The 15,000-nt window shown below is 37.4% G+C and overlaps 1 protein-coding gene across 4 annotated transcripts in view; it reads right to left on the bottom strand.

The window, feature by feature from the left end:
- Positions 1–15,000, bottom strand: part of rapgef5a (Rap guanine nucleotide exchange factor (GEF) 5a) — an 85,415-nt gene that overhangs the window by 67,934 nt on the left and 2,481 nt on the right. For 2 of the 4 annotated variants that reach the window (XM_027175733.2, XM_027175732.2), the window contains exon 2: positions 4,236–4,286. In XM_027175733.2, the coding sequence (XP_027031534.2) occupies positions 4,236–4,286 (51 nt within the window). Of the gene's footprint in view, positions 1–4,235; positions 4,290–15,000 lie in introns of all 4 variants that reach the window. The other 2 variants (XM_027175731.2, XM_027175730.2) reach the window with 1 other exon arrangement.

A 15,000-nucleotide genomic window follows, 5' to 3' on the forward strand; every position in this document is an offset into this window, starting at 1 on the left:
AATGAATTCAGGTCAAAATCATTTTTAAAAATACAAATAATAATAGTAAAAAAGCAAGACGGTTCATTTGAATTTTTACTCTTTTTTAACATGTAACGTTAAACAATTTGGCACTGTACATGTTTATGTCCGACTTACGATGTATTTGATGAAAATGTATATTTATAACAGTCACTATTTTTTATCTCTGACTGGTCATATGGTGATTATTTGTCTCCGACCGCAGCTATGACACTCGCTCCTTCAGTACAATCGTACAAATACCGTATTGTTTCTATGGTAACAAGTGCATGTGAGATGCTCCACATAAATGCGAGCTAAGGAATTTTTTTTTTTTTTCAGTATGGAGATGTTTATTTAACACTTATGGAAGGAGTCTCCAGTGTCAGTAATCTGTACAACAGTTCCGGCCAAATCTTCAGGATGGACGACGTCTCAGTTTCTCTGTAACGAGCTGTTTCTGTCTCAGAGACAGAGAAGAAAGTTCCACATTAAACATCCCAAGAAATTGGGAAAAACGTATGAAGTGTCGTTCGATATTGCTCATTTGTAAACTGTAATATTCTGAACCTAGATTAATCTGAATATAAACGAATAGAGAGTTACTGACATTCTGATTGACTAAAAGATTTAGAAGAAAATAAAAATAAAAAATTAGAGGGATATGATGTAATACTGTCTATACTGATGTAAGAAAAATGTCTCGTCTTTAACCATTCGACTATACAAGACTGCCTGTTTCCTGGTGAGGAAAAGTTACACTGTGTGTGTGTGTGTGTGTGTGTGTGTGTGTGTGTGTGTGTGTGTGTGTGTGTGTGTGTGTGTGTGTGTGTGTGTGTGTGTGTGTGTGTGTGTGTGTGTTTTCCCTGGACGTTTGCTTCATTTGCCAACTGTAATCCATCAGCTGTTACTTCATCAGTCCACACTGAATATGTGATGAAGAAATTTTTGTTCTGTGTCTGTGTCTGTCTCTCTTTTTGTGTTTGTGTCTGTCTCCATGTCTGTCTCTCTTTTTGTGTTTGTGTCTCTCTCCATGTCTGTCTCTTTTTTTGTTCTGTGTGTGTCTCCATGTCTGTCTCTCTTTTTGTTCTGTGTCTGTCTCCATGTCTGTCTCTCTTTTTGTTCTGTGTCTGTCTCCATGTCTGTCTCTCTTTTTGTTCTGTCTGTCTCCATGTCTGTCTCTCTTTTTGTTTGTGTCTGTCTCCATATCTGACTTTCTGTTTGTCTTTGTGTCTGTCTCCATGTCTGTCTCTTATTTTGTCTTTGTGTCTGTCTTCATGTCTGTCTCTCTGTTTGTGTCTGTCTCCATGTCTGTCTCTTATTTTGTCTTTGTGTCTGTCTCCATGTCTGTCTCTCTTTTTGTCTTTGTGTCTGTCTCTCTTTTTGTTTGTGTCTGTCTCCATGTCTGTCTCTCTTTTTGTCTTTGTGTCTGTCTACATGTCTATCTCTCTTTTTGTTCTGTGTCTGTCTCCATGTCTGTCTCTCTTTTTGTTCTGTGTCTGTCTCCATGTCTGTCTCTCTTTTTGTTCTGTGTCTGTCTCCATGTCTGTCTCTCTTTTTGTCTTTGTATCTGTCTCCATGTCTGTCTCTCTTTTTGTCTTTGTGTCTGTCTCCCTTTTTGTTCTGTGTCTGTCTCCATGTCTGTCTCTCTTTTTGTTTGTGTCTGTCTCCATGTCTGTCTCTCTTTATGTCTTTCAAGAGATAAAAAACAGACATGATTGAAAGACAGGAATAAGCTGATCAGATTATGGGACAGCAGTGAGGTCTGAATTTAAAGGAATGAAGCCGACCCCTATAATCAGTCTGTGTGATTGGATCAGTGCTGAAATAGAACTTTACAGGACAGAACATTTCCAGGAACGGGATTGGTGGGAATTAACATTACATTTACTCCATTACATCGACTTCATTCATTATTTGAAGCATGACTACTGTAGGTGTAAAATATCTTCTATAACATGTACAATATTTTACCACATTCAACCATGTTCTTTCTTCAAGCTTCTATAATATTCTATTGCTAATGCAATTATTAATTTGTAAAAAAAAATGCTAATATTCTCTTTTTTGTCTCGTTCATTCGTCTTCCTGCTCGTATCGTGCGCAATGTATCGGTATCAATCACTTAACAGACAAAGTGTCTTGGTGTTTGTTTGGTTTATCCATAATCATTCTTCAGAGTTCAATGGCATTTGAATGTCCTTTAAACATCCTCTGATTTTTGACAGCTTTAACCTTTATATTGTCATTTTCCACTACACGATCAAATTCCGGTGGATAAACTGCTCATAAATTATTTATAATCATAATTCTGCTAGAGAAAATGGAAAATAAAGGCATTAGGATTTCAATCCTATGTCTTCAACCTCTTTAGAATCTCACTTATTAGTCACTTAATTCATCTTAAAGCTTATTATTCAGTAAGTAGGATGAATTATTCAATAACTACAGTGAGGCTAATGGGAATGGCATGTCATTACGAGCGTGAGGAATGTAAGTCAGGACCCGCTGACGGCTCCTGGGAGATTCAGAGGTTTAATTTGATGGATTTTTTGCTTGTTTTGTTCACTGGAGATTCATTAGTTTAGTTTGGCAGTCACATTAAGCTCAACAGCTCAGAGAGACGAATTCACGGCCGAGATCTGAGACGGTGGTTTTCGGGGTCGGGGTCGCTGTGGGGTCTTGTAGGGAGAAGATATATTTCCTCTACATACTAGTGCTTTCTAATATTTAATATTTATTCTTTTCTTTTTTTTTTTGTTTTATTTCATGGTTCAGACTCAATTTATTACAAGTTTAAATAAATGTTGAATAAAGAAATAAAAAATATATATATATATATACGTATATAATATATATATATACGTATACATATATATATATATATATATATATATATATATATATATATATATATATATATATATATATATATATATATATAAGTAGGGAATAAAATAATTGATGTTATAGGAAAATAATCAACAACTGGGCATTGTGATGTGATCCAACCCAAGACAGGATTAGCTTTAGCACCACAAAGATTATTATTAATTTAAAAAAAATCAGGTTCCTCTCACACTAACACAATTTGCTGATGCAACTATTACATTTGTAAAAAATTAAAGATCGGTATGTCATTTATTTTTATCCATTTATGGTTATATATAATGTTACACTATTCTCACTTTCTCTTAAAGAAAGAAAGAAAGAAAGAAAGAAAGAAAGAAAGAAAGAATTTGATCTCAGTTTGATTAGATTTACTATTCTATTGTTCTATTCTTCTGACCAATCAGAATCCATAGTTTTGTCTTATTGATATTGAATGGTTTTAATCTAATCTAATGGTTTATTGTAATAAGTTGACAAATCTGATAGGTAACACACTACTACAGTTGTTTTTTCACCTCATCATTTCTTACCCTTATAAAAGAAACAGACCTGTTTCACTTCTATTGGAGTGACTTTTTTTTTTCTTTTTGGCATAACAGTGCTTTTGCTTGCCTAAAGGTTTTGGCAGCTACTCGGGTTGCGAACACTGATCTAATTTATCCGTAACAAACCAAGCAATCTGACGATTAAACACAAAGTACACAGAAAGAAACACTGTGTAAGCTCATAAGCACAGGGAAAGGCATGATTAATTATCAATTGCTGAATCTTAATGTTGGTCCCTCGTCATTAAAGAAATAATATCATCTTCATCTGTACTTGTTTCTCAGCTTATCCCCAAGTTACAGTTACCTTAAAAACCCTTTGAGATGTTTTCATTTCAACATCCCACAAGGTTCCAGATGAAACCTAGAGAGGAACATCATCTTGTCTCTTACTAAACATCAGACCACTGAGTACACACACACACACACACACACACACACACACACACACACACACACACCTGAATTTAGTACTTTGTGGTACCTTTAAACTTTTTTAGTGTTTAGGGCTCATTCAACATTAAAATAGCACAAGATCATCCAAACAAATCTCCAGAGAAACCCAACGATATTTACCTGAGCTTTGTGTAAGATTATTTTCTCTTCATATATTAATAGCTTTTAAAAATTGAATCTAATGATTTAGACCGGAGTTATAAATCATTAACCTTATAACATTTACAGCATCCAAACTGAGTTGTTAAACATCACGATTGATCACTTTGACGTTTAATGTAGCAAAAACATAACACGGTAAGACCACATACACATCAGTAGTATATAAGAAGTGTAGCCTACCTTGGACTTGGTGTGGACGCCAGCGCTGGGTCCGGGGACGGTGTCAGGTGACTGCTGCCAAGACACAATCAATAAAAACAAACAAAGTCATAATGCTATTTAAACAGTTCAGTTTCCACAGAATGATAATGTGAAAATGGCTAAATCAACACGTGCCCTCAAACCAGACTATTCTTCTATACCTAGCTGAGAAACACACAACAGAGCTGTGTAGTATTGAGTTACACCTTTACAGAGGGTCAAAAAATAAAAAATAAAAGATGTTGTCCTTTTATCTCTGTACTATTGTTATTGTGTGGTGTTAATTGTTTGCCCGGCAGGTTGCTCACACTCCTTCCCATGACACTTTATAAACAGAGAGTACTGAGTACTGTCCTGACTCATAACATTCATTCATTCATTCATTCATTTTCTACCGCTTATCCGAACTTCTCGGGTCACGGGGAGCCTGTGCCTATCTCAGGCGTCATCGGGCATCGAGGCAGGATACACCCTGGACGGAGTGCCAACCCATCGCAGGGCACACACTCTCTCAGTCACTCACACATTACGGGCAATTTTCCAGAGATGCCAATCAACCTACCATGCATGTCTTTGGACTGGGGTAGGAAACCGGAGTACCCGGAGGAAACCCCCGAGGCACGGGGAGAACAAGCAAACTCCACACACACAAGGCGGAGGCGGGAATCGAACCCCCAACCCTGGAGATGTGAGGATTTTTTTTTTAATGACTGAAAATGTCCAATAAGATGATTTCTCACAGAAAGTCAAAAGTCTTGTAACACCCTACCTACCAAACTACCTACCTACTTTTTTATTCTCAGCTACAAGATGTTCTGTTCTATGAAATAAAAAAAAAACAATTACATTTTAAATCTATTCTGTGTTGTGCTTGTGTCAGTGTATTTCCCTTGTAGAAAGACTGAAATGTTTTCAGATAACTGGCATTTTCACTGTTGAACTTTTAACAAGAGGAAACTTCTAGATCCATTTAATGAGCCGTTTTATTGATCCGCATCATTTGCTTAGCTAAAGGCTAAAATAAAAGTTCAGATTTCTCGAAACATTCCGTAGCCGAATGCTGAATTCATGCTCTGTCCCAAATACTCAGCCAGGCAAGTGCACTTGATTCACATGGCTCACACATGATTTATAGACTTTTACACATCCAGCCATGTGCATGTGCTTCCATATTTATTTTGTGTTCCCTGACAGTGAAACAGTAATACAGAAGAATATTTATTTTTTTTAATAATTACTCTAATAGTTACACCGTAATGGGACTAAATCTATAACAGGTTTATAACCAACTGTATAACCTGACCAACTGTAAGGAGTTGCAGAAGTGCTTGTTATTGTTTATTATTTATTCCGCTAGACTGATTTTGATTCTGATCGGTGATGACAGGAGCTCCGGCTGCTCGCACAAGGACTCGAACTGCGAATGCTCCACATAAACACATTAAAAAAACATGCTGAACTTTTGACATGGTGACGAGCTCTACAAGGCGGTGCATTTATTACACGTTTCTTATAGGAGTATCCAGTTGTAGCCCTTTATAACAGTCAGATGTAAAGCTGTGACTTTAGTTTTTCAGACACTGGAAAGTATTTAGGATGGAGGATGTTGTATGCCGCAATTAGTTGCATTTTACAAATCTTATTGACTTATTTTACTGAAAAAAAAGAAAGTTTGTGAGAGAATGGAACAGATATTGGTAGTGATACCAGTGTTTAACGTCTTGTTTTTTAATATTAAATTTAACTATAAGTGGATGAATCTGGAGCAGTGGTGGCTCAAGTGGTTAAGGCTCTGGGTTAAGGATCAGGGTTCAAGCTACAGCACTGCCAAGCTGCCACTGTTGGGCCCTTGAGCAAGGCCCTTACCCCTCCCTGCTCCAGGGGCGCTGTATCATAGCTCCCCCTGTGCTCCGACCCCAACCTTCTAAGTTGGGATATGCGAAGTAAAGAATTCCACTATATTGTAATGTATATGTAGCGATAATAAAGGCTTCTGTGCCTTTCCATTTTCATTTCTGTAATAAGTAAATAAAAAGGTAGATAAGAGGAATAAAACACGTCCTGTTTTACTATAAAGAGAAAATAATCGACTTTGAGGTTTTAACAGGAAATCTCCCTCATCCCACCCTGCTATTGATGGTTTTCACATAACAGCACAAGCCCAAGTGTTTATTTCTCACTTAATGTAAAAGCTGTGAAGCAACCAATAAAATACATCATCTACTGATGGAGGAAGAAGAAATCTTTGTCCAAATCTAAGGAGGACCTTTCATTCATTCATTCATTCATTCATTCATTCATTCATTTTCTACCACTTATCCGAACTACCTCGAGTCACGGGGAGCCTGTGCCTATCTCAGGTGTCATTGAGCATCAAGGCAGGATACACCCTGGACTGAGTGCCAACCCATCGCAGGGCACACACACTCTGATGAGGACCAGTAAAATGATAATTAGACAAAGCTGGTTCAAGGCTCAAATCAGGTGCACCGCTAAGATCAGGTGCTAAACACAAGCAGTTTAAAGAGACAGAGAGAAAAAAGCGAGATCGTATCAACACAGCAACATCTCTGCTGGAGTGAAGTCATCACAGAGGACATGAAAACATGTGTGGGCTTTGTTTTGGCTGCAAAAAAATCTGTGTGTGTGTGTGTGTGTGTGTGTGTGTGTGTGTGTGTGTGTGTGTGTGTGTGTGTAGACTCAGCTCTTTATTGATTTGCTGTGGGCAGAGGGCACAAAGCTTGGCAGCGAGAGCAGCAGACAGTGTTTGGGTTGAGAGGGAATTGAAGCACACAGACTGGCTACTCGAGCACAAAGATACAAAACAGAAAAAAAAACATCAGACGCAAAATCTAGTCTTCACACGAAAGAAAGCGCAATCTTACAGGAAAACTGGGAGAGACAGCCTGGTGCAGACACACGGTGCCATAATCAGCTTCCTCTCCTTCAAGGACTCATCCTCCTCTAGCTTTCATCATCACCCCTCCCTCTCTTTTTTCTCCTCTAGCACTGTGAATCATGACTAGCATTACACCTTACACCTGCTTATTTTGCATAACTTACATCTGGATTTTATCCTGAAAGTGTCCAAATGTGTCACCAGTTCATCGCTGTGGCGACCATGACTCATATAACAGATCCCTTAATGGGTTGGAGTTAGCTAAGGCATTTAGATGGATAATAGGTAGCTACCTTCTTTAACACTAACAAAGCTAGCTAGCAATTTAGCATTTTATGTTAGCTACTCCAGTATTAAGTATTCAGTAATATCTAACACCAACAGCTAGCTACATTTAATGCTAATGCTAAAGCTAGCTATTTATGTTTAGCTAAACATCAGCATACTTAATGGCTTATTTTATTTAACATTAACCAAGCTAGCTAGAGATTCAGCCTTAAATGTTTATCTACTTCAGTATTAAACCTTCACTATAACCAAACATGTCAGATGCAACCCAGATAACTATAATACATCTAAATGCTTATTTTACACCTCTATTAGTTAGCTAGTTGTTTATGTTTAGATAAAATGCTCCAAAACCTGCCTGTCACTGTAATGCTAGCTTACTATTAACTAGCATAGCTACGGTAGTGCTCTACTTAGGTGCTGGCTCTAAAGTGTTAGCTGAATAAAATGCATTATTTTAAGGTTGGAATTTTAGCATACTATGTTAATATTTAGCAAATCTTCTCCAATGAGAATCTCACTATAACACTGGTAAGGTTTTGGGATTTTTTTTTTGTTTGTTTTTAACAACTTAAGTTAGCTATGTTCAAAGCTTCAGAGGACTTTTTTTTATCAAATAAATTCCCATTTAAACACTGATGCTTGCTTACAAACCCAAAATCAGACCCCCTCCCACCTACCTGAGGCCACGTATCAATCATACACCACGTCGCCATGGAGCCTCTAAAGTAGCTTGATTTCACCCACGAGCTCCGGCGATACAAGAAAGATGTTCATCAAGACATCTCGTTTTAAACTGAGATTTATACTATTCTTAGTCTGTGAAAGTTTTACTAGTTAGAGGACAGAAAGAAGGATATATTTGATGAACAAAGCTCTTCTGTAAGTCCATCTTGCATAGAGAGGCTGCTAAAAGCTGTAAATGTAAATGTGATGTAAATTTTAGCTAGTGGCACAGTGTGTATGATGTGGTTTCCCCTGCTTTAAAGCAGTTGCCAGGCTACCTGTGAGGTGAACACATGGACAATGCTTTCCCCCTTTCCCTGTTCTCTCTCCATTTCTTCTGTTGAAACAACAATTATGTTCACATGCTAAGATTTCAGCTAATCCTACTCTACTAAAAAAGGTAGAGCATGTTTTCATATTCAGCTCCCAAACTTTAGAATATCTTTCCTGACAGTTTTCAGAGCTCAGACACGCTCTCCCAGTTTAAATCTAGATTGAAGACATATCTATTTAGCCAGGCACGCACATAATACATCCCATATCTGTGTGCTCTAGTAGATCTGATCAAATGTACATTATCATCTGGTGCATGTATATATTCTGAACAGCAGCTATGTTAATTCCTCTCCACTTGCTTCTCTTTTTTTACCCATCACGAAGCATCTAGCGATTGTACCAGCTCCTGTGTCATGAAGATTTTGAACCTTCAGTGAGAAGAGGCCAACCCTGTGAGGATCCTGAGGCATCTAGAGATGTACCAGCTCCAGTTAGACTCTGCTTCATGAAGTATTTGGACATTCCAAGAGAAGATGCCAACTCCATGTGATCTTTGAGGACAACAACCTCCTAATCAATACACAATTTTCAGACTATATGTGACTCTAGAAAGGGCATTGTTCATAATAACACTTTCCGGTGTTTATAACAGTTTATAATCACACCCTCCAATGTCACCTAAATGAGGATGAGGTTCACTTTTGAGTGGAAGGTTTCTTCCTCTTCCATCTAAGGAAGTTTTTCCTCACCACAGTCGCTTCAGTCAATTAGACATTGTCCATTGTTAAAAGTTGAAAAATTGAACTGAATTGAATTAAATTGTATTGAATTGAATCTGTATACTCTCGCTCCGACTCTAAATGACTCTGATTTGACTCAAATTCAATTCAAAAGCATATGTTATTTGTAGAAATACCTAACTCATGTCCGCCCATGTTATGAAAATAAAGACAGGAAAAAAAATACAAATAAAATAGAATTATCTGTACACACCGAAATAAATAGAGCATATGAATACGATACAGTGACTGATGATATTGACATTAAAATTGTTATACGAATAATATTCATATACTGATATATCTGATGCTTTTGAATAAAGTGCAAACGTGTGCATTCTCGGTTTATACGGTCTGTAATCCGATCTAGTTATGAACATACGGGGAGCGAGGTTTAGTGTCAACGTTGCCATAACAACAGGAACATGCGAAACCAGTCGACTCGTTAAGCTGCTTAATCGCACTGCTAAACATGTAACACGAACTATATTTTCTTATTTGCCCGAATTGTCGCAGAAAGAGCGTCTGGTGAAGAGCGTCTGGTGAAGAGCGTCTGAAAGTGAAAATAATCAGACAGAAAAGGTGGTTGTTATTATTCTTCTAATTAAATTTCTAATTATAAAAAGGATTACTCATCTCCGATGGATGGTAGGACTCTGTTCTGCTGAAGGTGCATGCATTTCAGTTGGATTACTAGCAAGGTATTAGGGTGCATGTAAACCTGGGTTATGTGTGTTTTTCGAAAATTGCCTTTTATGAAAAAAGGGATTTGAGCAGCTTTGGTTCAAAAAGAGGCAGGGCTTATTTCCATACTGTAAAAATGTCAACAGAAGCCTGAACTCTTCGAAGTCAGAGCTACAGCACTGTTTTTGTAACGTTCATTCGAAATGATGGGATATTTACAGGTGTAGAAAGACTTAAAATATTGCAGACACACCTTTGAATGCACGGTACAATTACCGTTGTTGTTGCTGTTGCCCAAACCCAGCTGTAGTTTGAGCCTGGTTATGAAAGAGAAAGAAAGTAAGTTTTGAGAGGAAGAGAAGAGAAACCCTGGGAGAATGTGAGAATAAAAGTTGTGAAAGAATCAGAAATATGAGAAAAGAGAAAGGAGCGTGAAAGAAATACAGATCTGGGGTTTGATCTAGCTTCCGTTTTCTATTTTCATTCCAAAAGCATAAAGCTACTGCATGGTGCACTGCACTTCGTGGGACTAAGGAGTGTCGGATTCATACTGAGAGGGGAAAAAAAACAGAGCAGGAGAGATACAAGAAAGGAAAGGAAACAATGGAAGGTGAGCGAGAAGAGAGAAGAAGAAAAGGAGCTCCCTGGTGCTGTTATCTATGTGCCGACATCAAAGGCTCAGCGAGGAGCGTGTTCCTGTGTGCAGCATGTAGAGTACAGTGGGTGTGTGGGTCATTATCTGTGAGAAATGGATTACTCTCAGATTAGAGTGCTCAGCGAGGCTCAGCGCTGGAGCTCGCTCGTGCTCTCACACACACACACACACACACACACACACACACACACAAACTCTGCTTGCAGCGACACGACTTGCGAATAAATCTGTCCCGTCAGACTAGCGTGATGCGTGATCGTGAAAATCAAACAAGCTCGGCCTCTTCGTTTGCATTTTACTACGACAAGCAAGTACAGGAAATCCGCTTTAGAGGCGCATCAACAACATCCACCTGGCTGTGAACGCAACACACACTCCACTATACACACGGCATATACACACACACGAAGATTAGAGAAGAGAGCATGCAAAAAACACCAGAATAGTTTTCGAATTAAGTCAAAGAATGATCGGCTCCAATAGTTAATCTATATTCTTCATCTTATTATTATTATTAATTATTATTTTCTTTAGTCTTTTCAATCTCTTCGATCCTCTGATGTGGAATATGTCACACTCCCAGTTTCATCTTCATCCTCACACATGTTCCTCATGCCAGCGAATGAAAGCTTGTTCACTGAGCTGATCTTTCAGCAGACGGAGCTCCATGTTGCACAGCAGATTGCAAATGTCAGTATCGTAATATAAACCTCTTAATACCTCCAATCAGATCTCAATTACAGGTAACTCGAATTTCAACGTTATTCGTTATTTCATCTACAGGAATCGTTTTTTTTTTTAGTTTAAAAGCAATAAAAATATAAAAGAGACAATGACGAATCTACAGATTCTAATTAGCTATAAATCATCGAGCAGGACAACGTTAACAGCCCAAAACTGAGCTACTCCACCGCGGCAATAAAACAGATTATTGGCTGAAATGATATTGTCCTTTTCTAACATCTAATTGCACAGTCAAATGAGACGGAACCTCAATTTTGCGACTAATGGTTGAAAGTACGATTATACAAGGAGGGGTGTGGATATTAATGGAGAGGGTATAGAGGATTGTTATTTGGTACAGCTCATCCATTTAAGAATACAACATAAAAAACATGAAATAGGCTGAAATATCTAAGCTGAAAAATGTTTATTCATCAACAAATTCTGTTTTTTTTCGCCTGAACGTCTTCTGAATTTTACATACTCTGGCATTTGATCCAGAGCGACATACATTTTATATCATTTCATACAAATTAGGGTTAAGAGCCTTTCTCATCGACCCAGTGGTTGCAGCTTGGTAAATCTGAGGCTTGAAGACAAAACCATCTGATCTGTAAATCCAACTATCACATGCCAGCTATCACATGCCAAGTATATTATGTTTGTCTTTCCACACATCGTCTATCATCTATCGGGATACAGCAAAAAAAAACAACAACAAAAAAGAACTGCAGGTGCTTCAGTCAGTGCACCCAAAATAGTACACATATATCCAGTATATATAGAAAGTACTTTATACGATGTTGCGTCACTGGCAGAGGCACGGGGTTTGATTCCCAGGCACTGAGGGATTATTATGCCAATTTAATATTATGCCAATTATGCCAGTCCCGAAGAGGGAAGGGCATCCGGTGTAAAACAATATACAGATGGGATGATCCACAAACCTATAATCTATACAAAGTTTCCCTTAAATACTTTCTGCGTTATATGAAATGCTTTGTGTATTTTCTGCATGCAGTAAAAGTCTTCAGGGAGTGTATTTAGTATGAAACATATCACCGATGTGATGATATGATGCGGTTCAAATCTTTTATTCTCTTTACACCACAGCAAAGTGTCAACGATCACAGTTTTAATTAAGGAATGACATCATACTTCATACCAGCCTCTCCGTTCTTTCTGTTTTAATAAAAGTAAAAACAACTTACAAGTTACCACAAAGCCATCCATCAATAGTTCTTTTCTTTATCTGACAGCAGAGACTCCTTCCAAAAGCTTCAACACACCAACAGTTGTAATACCTTTCTTTTCTTCGTATGACAAAACGTTTCTTAAATCGGTTGTGTCTTGAATAAGGATATTAAATGTGAGTAGTTTTTCTGGAGTAGTTATGATACATGTCCCGTTCTAAAAAAAATGTGATATAATTTGATCTACCTAAATACAAATATGAATACTAATGCCTTCATCATTAGACAAGTACAATATTCAGCATGCTGTTCTCTCCTTTCCCTGGAACAAAGAATATAATTTACTATAATCCCGACGTATAATGCTGTTTCTGCGCTAATGGCTAAAGACGTAAGGGAAAAAAAATCAATCTTTAAAATATGATAAAGAGAAAACGATAATCAATTTGCAACCCGAAACAAAGGGAGGTCTCAAAGTGTGTGCCAAGTTATTATGCAGCTTTCAGTCGCACACTCGGGCTAATCGATACTGTCATTTCTCACTCAGCTATGTGGAAAAATGTGTTAATATTGGATATGATCCATATCGTGGCAGCACATGTTCCAACAGATTCCTAAATCTCCACACCCACACTACACAAAAACAAATCATCCTCATACCGAGTAACATGTACTCTCACGTGTAATGACACTAGAACACATCCAGCATTTGAGCTGACAGCGTGTGAAAAGAAAGGAAAGGAAAGGAAAGGAAAGGAAAGGAAAGGAAAGGAAAGGAAAGGAAAGGAAAGGAAAGGAAAGGAAAGCTATGATGCTCCTAGGATAGATTGCTTTGGTGGGAACGTTCTGTTCGGCTAAAGACAAAGAGCAGGATAAGCACAAACGTAAGGTTATGAAAAGTCCAGCATTAGTTGGAACTAAATCAGCGTACGCTTTTGGACCAAAAGCCTCAAGCGTGAGACAAGTGAGACGGTCCCGCTTTCGTTTTAAAGCCACTCGCTCATCACGGCTCGGTGCACTTGTCTACGAGGGAACGTCTCGCTGCCTCACGAGACCCATTACACGGGTTACTGTGCACGAAAACCCCTTATTCCCTACAAACATGGCATAAGTCTTACAAAGAAAGGTACTCAAATATATCCTGTCAGGATATGAACTTTCTGACTGCCGTGGACACTTTTTACATTGAAAAGTGACGCTTGTGTAAGCAAGGAGTGAAAGAATGCTGGTACAGTCAGCGGAAAATAATCGGCGATAGCAGGGTGTAATGTGACCAACCAGAAAAGTTTGAATAATTAACAATAACCTCACAATGCATAAAGTACACTGGGAAAAAAAGGAATATGTGTTCAGTCAAATAAATAAAAAATTTGTGTATTTAACATAAACAAAATGAGATTCAATTTTAAGGACAATTCATTAGCATTAACCTAAACCGGTTCTCTGTGAAATCTCGAGGATGTTGGTGCTGATCGGATCTACAGCAATGCTAACGTGTCTGTTACAGAACAATCGGTGTCTGATTTTACACAAAGCTTTAAAAATCTGTCATTAAATCATGTTGTACGTACAAATACTAACAGTGTTAATGTAACTCAATCAAATCAAGTCAAGTCAATTCAATTCAATTTATTTGTATAGTGCTTTTAACAATTTCCCATTTTCTCAAAGCAGCTTTACAGTAGTATGGAAACAGAAGAGAGAGAAAAATAAATAAATATATAAGAAGAAGAAGAAGAAGAAGAAGAAGAAGAAGAAGAAGAAGAAGAAGAAGAAGAAGAAGAAGAAGGAAAAAATAATAAGAAAAATAAATAAGTGAATATATACAATTAAAGTTTAAAATTATTTTAAAAAAAAGATTAAATTTAAAATTTAAAATTATACTATCTATCCCTATACCTAGGAAATCGATGTACTCATTTTCTTACAGTGTACTTTTACAGTGTAGAACATCATCAGTTTTACTTCTTTTTGTTAAAAAAGCTTTGTTTAACACTTTACATTAGAATAGCTATAAACAGTCACTTACTTTGAAAGTTAATATGAAAAAAAAGATAGATATTTTTTAATTTAATTTTTTTTAGCTGTGTGACAAGAAACACTAAGACGAAAGATCAGTGCATTTCATTAGCCACAAAAGAGCCTCCGGTAATGTCTTCTTGTTTTCTATTGGCTCACGTTCTCTTTCACAGGTCATATTTAGCCTAAGTTAGCGCCTGGTGAAAGTAACCTCTACCAGAAGTCTTTCACACTCACATGCCCTTTCCCCTTCAGTGAAATGCTATTTCTACTGTCTGAATTTTATTTACATTTAGACTTAAGTACCTTCCATTTCACCCTTCAAATAATAAATATTACAGAGCCATTATTGTATTTCTCGGCGTTGTGTTGTGTTGCCCATCATGCACTAGGTTTTGATTTCTTAGAGCAGTATTCTAACTTCGTACTAAAGGTTTTATATTAGCTAATGAGACAACTAGCAAATTAAGAAACAAACAAAACCACAGTAACAGTCCTTGAA

This window comes from Tachysurus fulvidraco, chromosome 24, assembly GCF_022655615.1.
Source record: "Tachysurus fulvidraco isolate hzauxx_2018 chromosome 24, HZAU_PFXX_2.0, whole genome shotgun sequence".
NCBI lineage: Eukaryota > Metazoa > Chordata > Actinopteri > Siluriformes > Bagridae > Tachysurus > Tachysurus fulvidraco.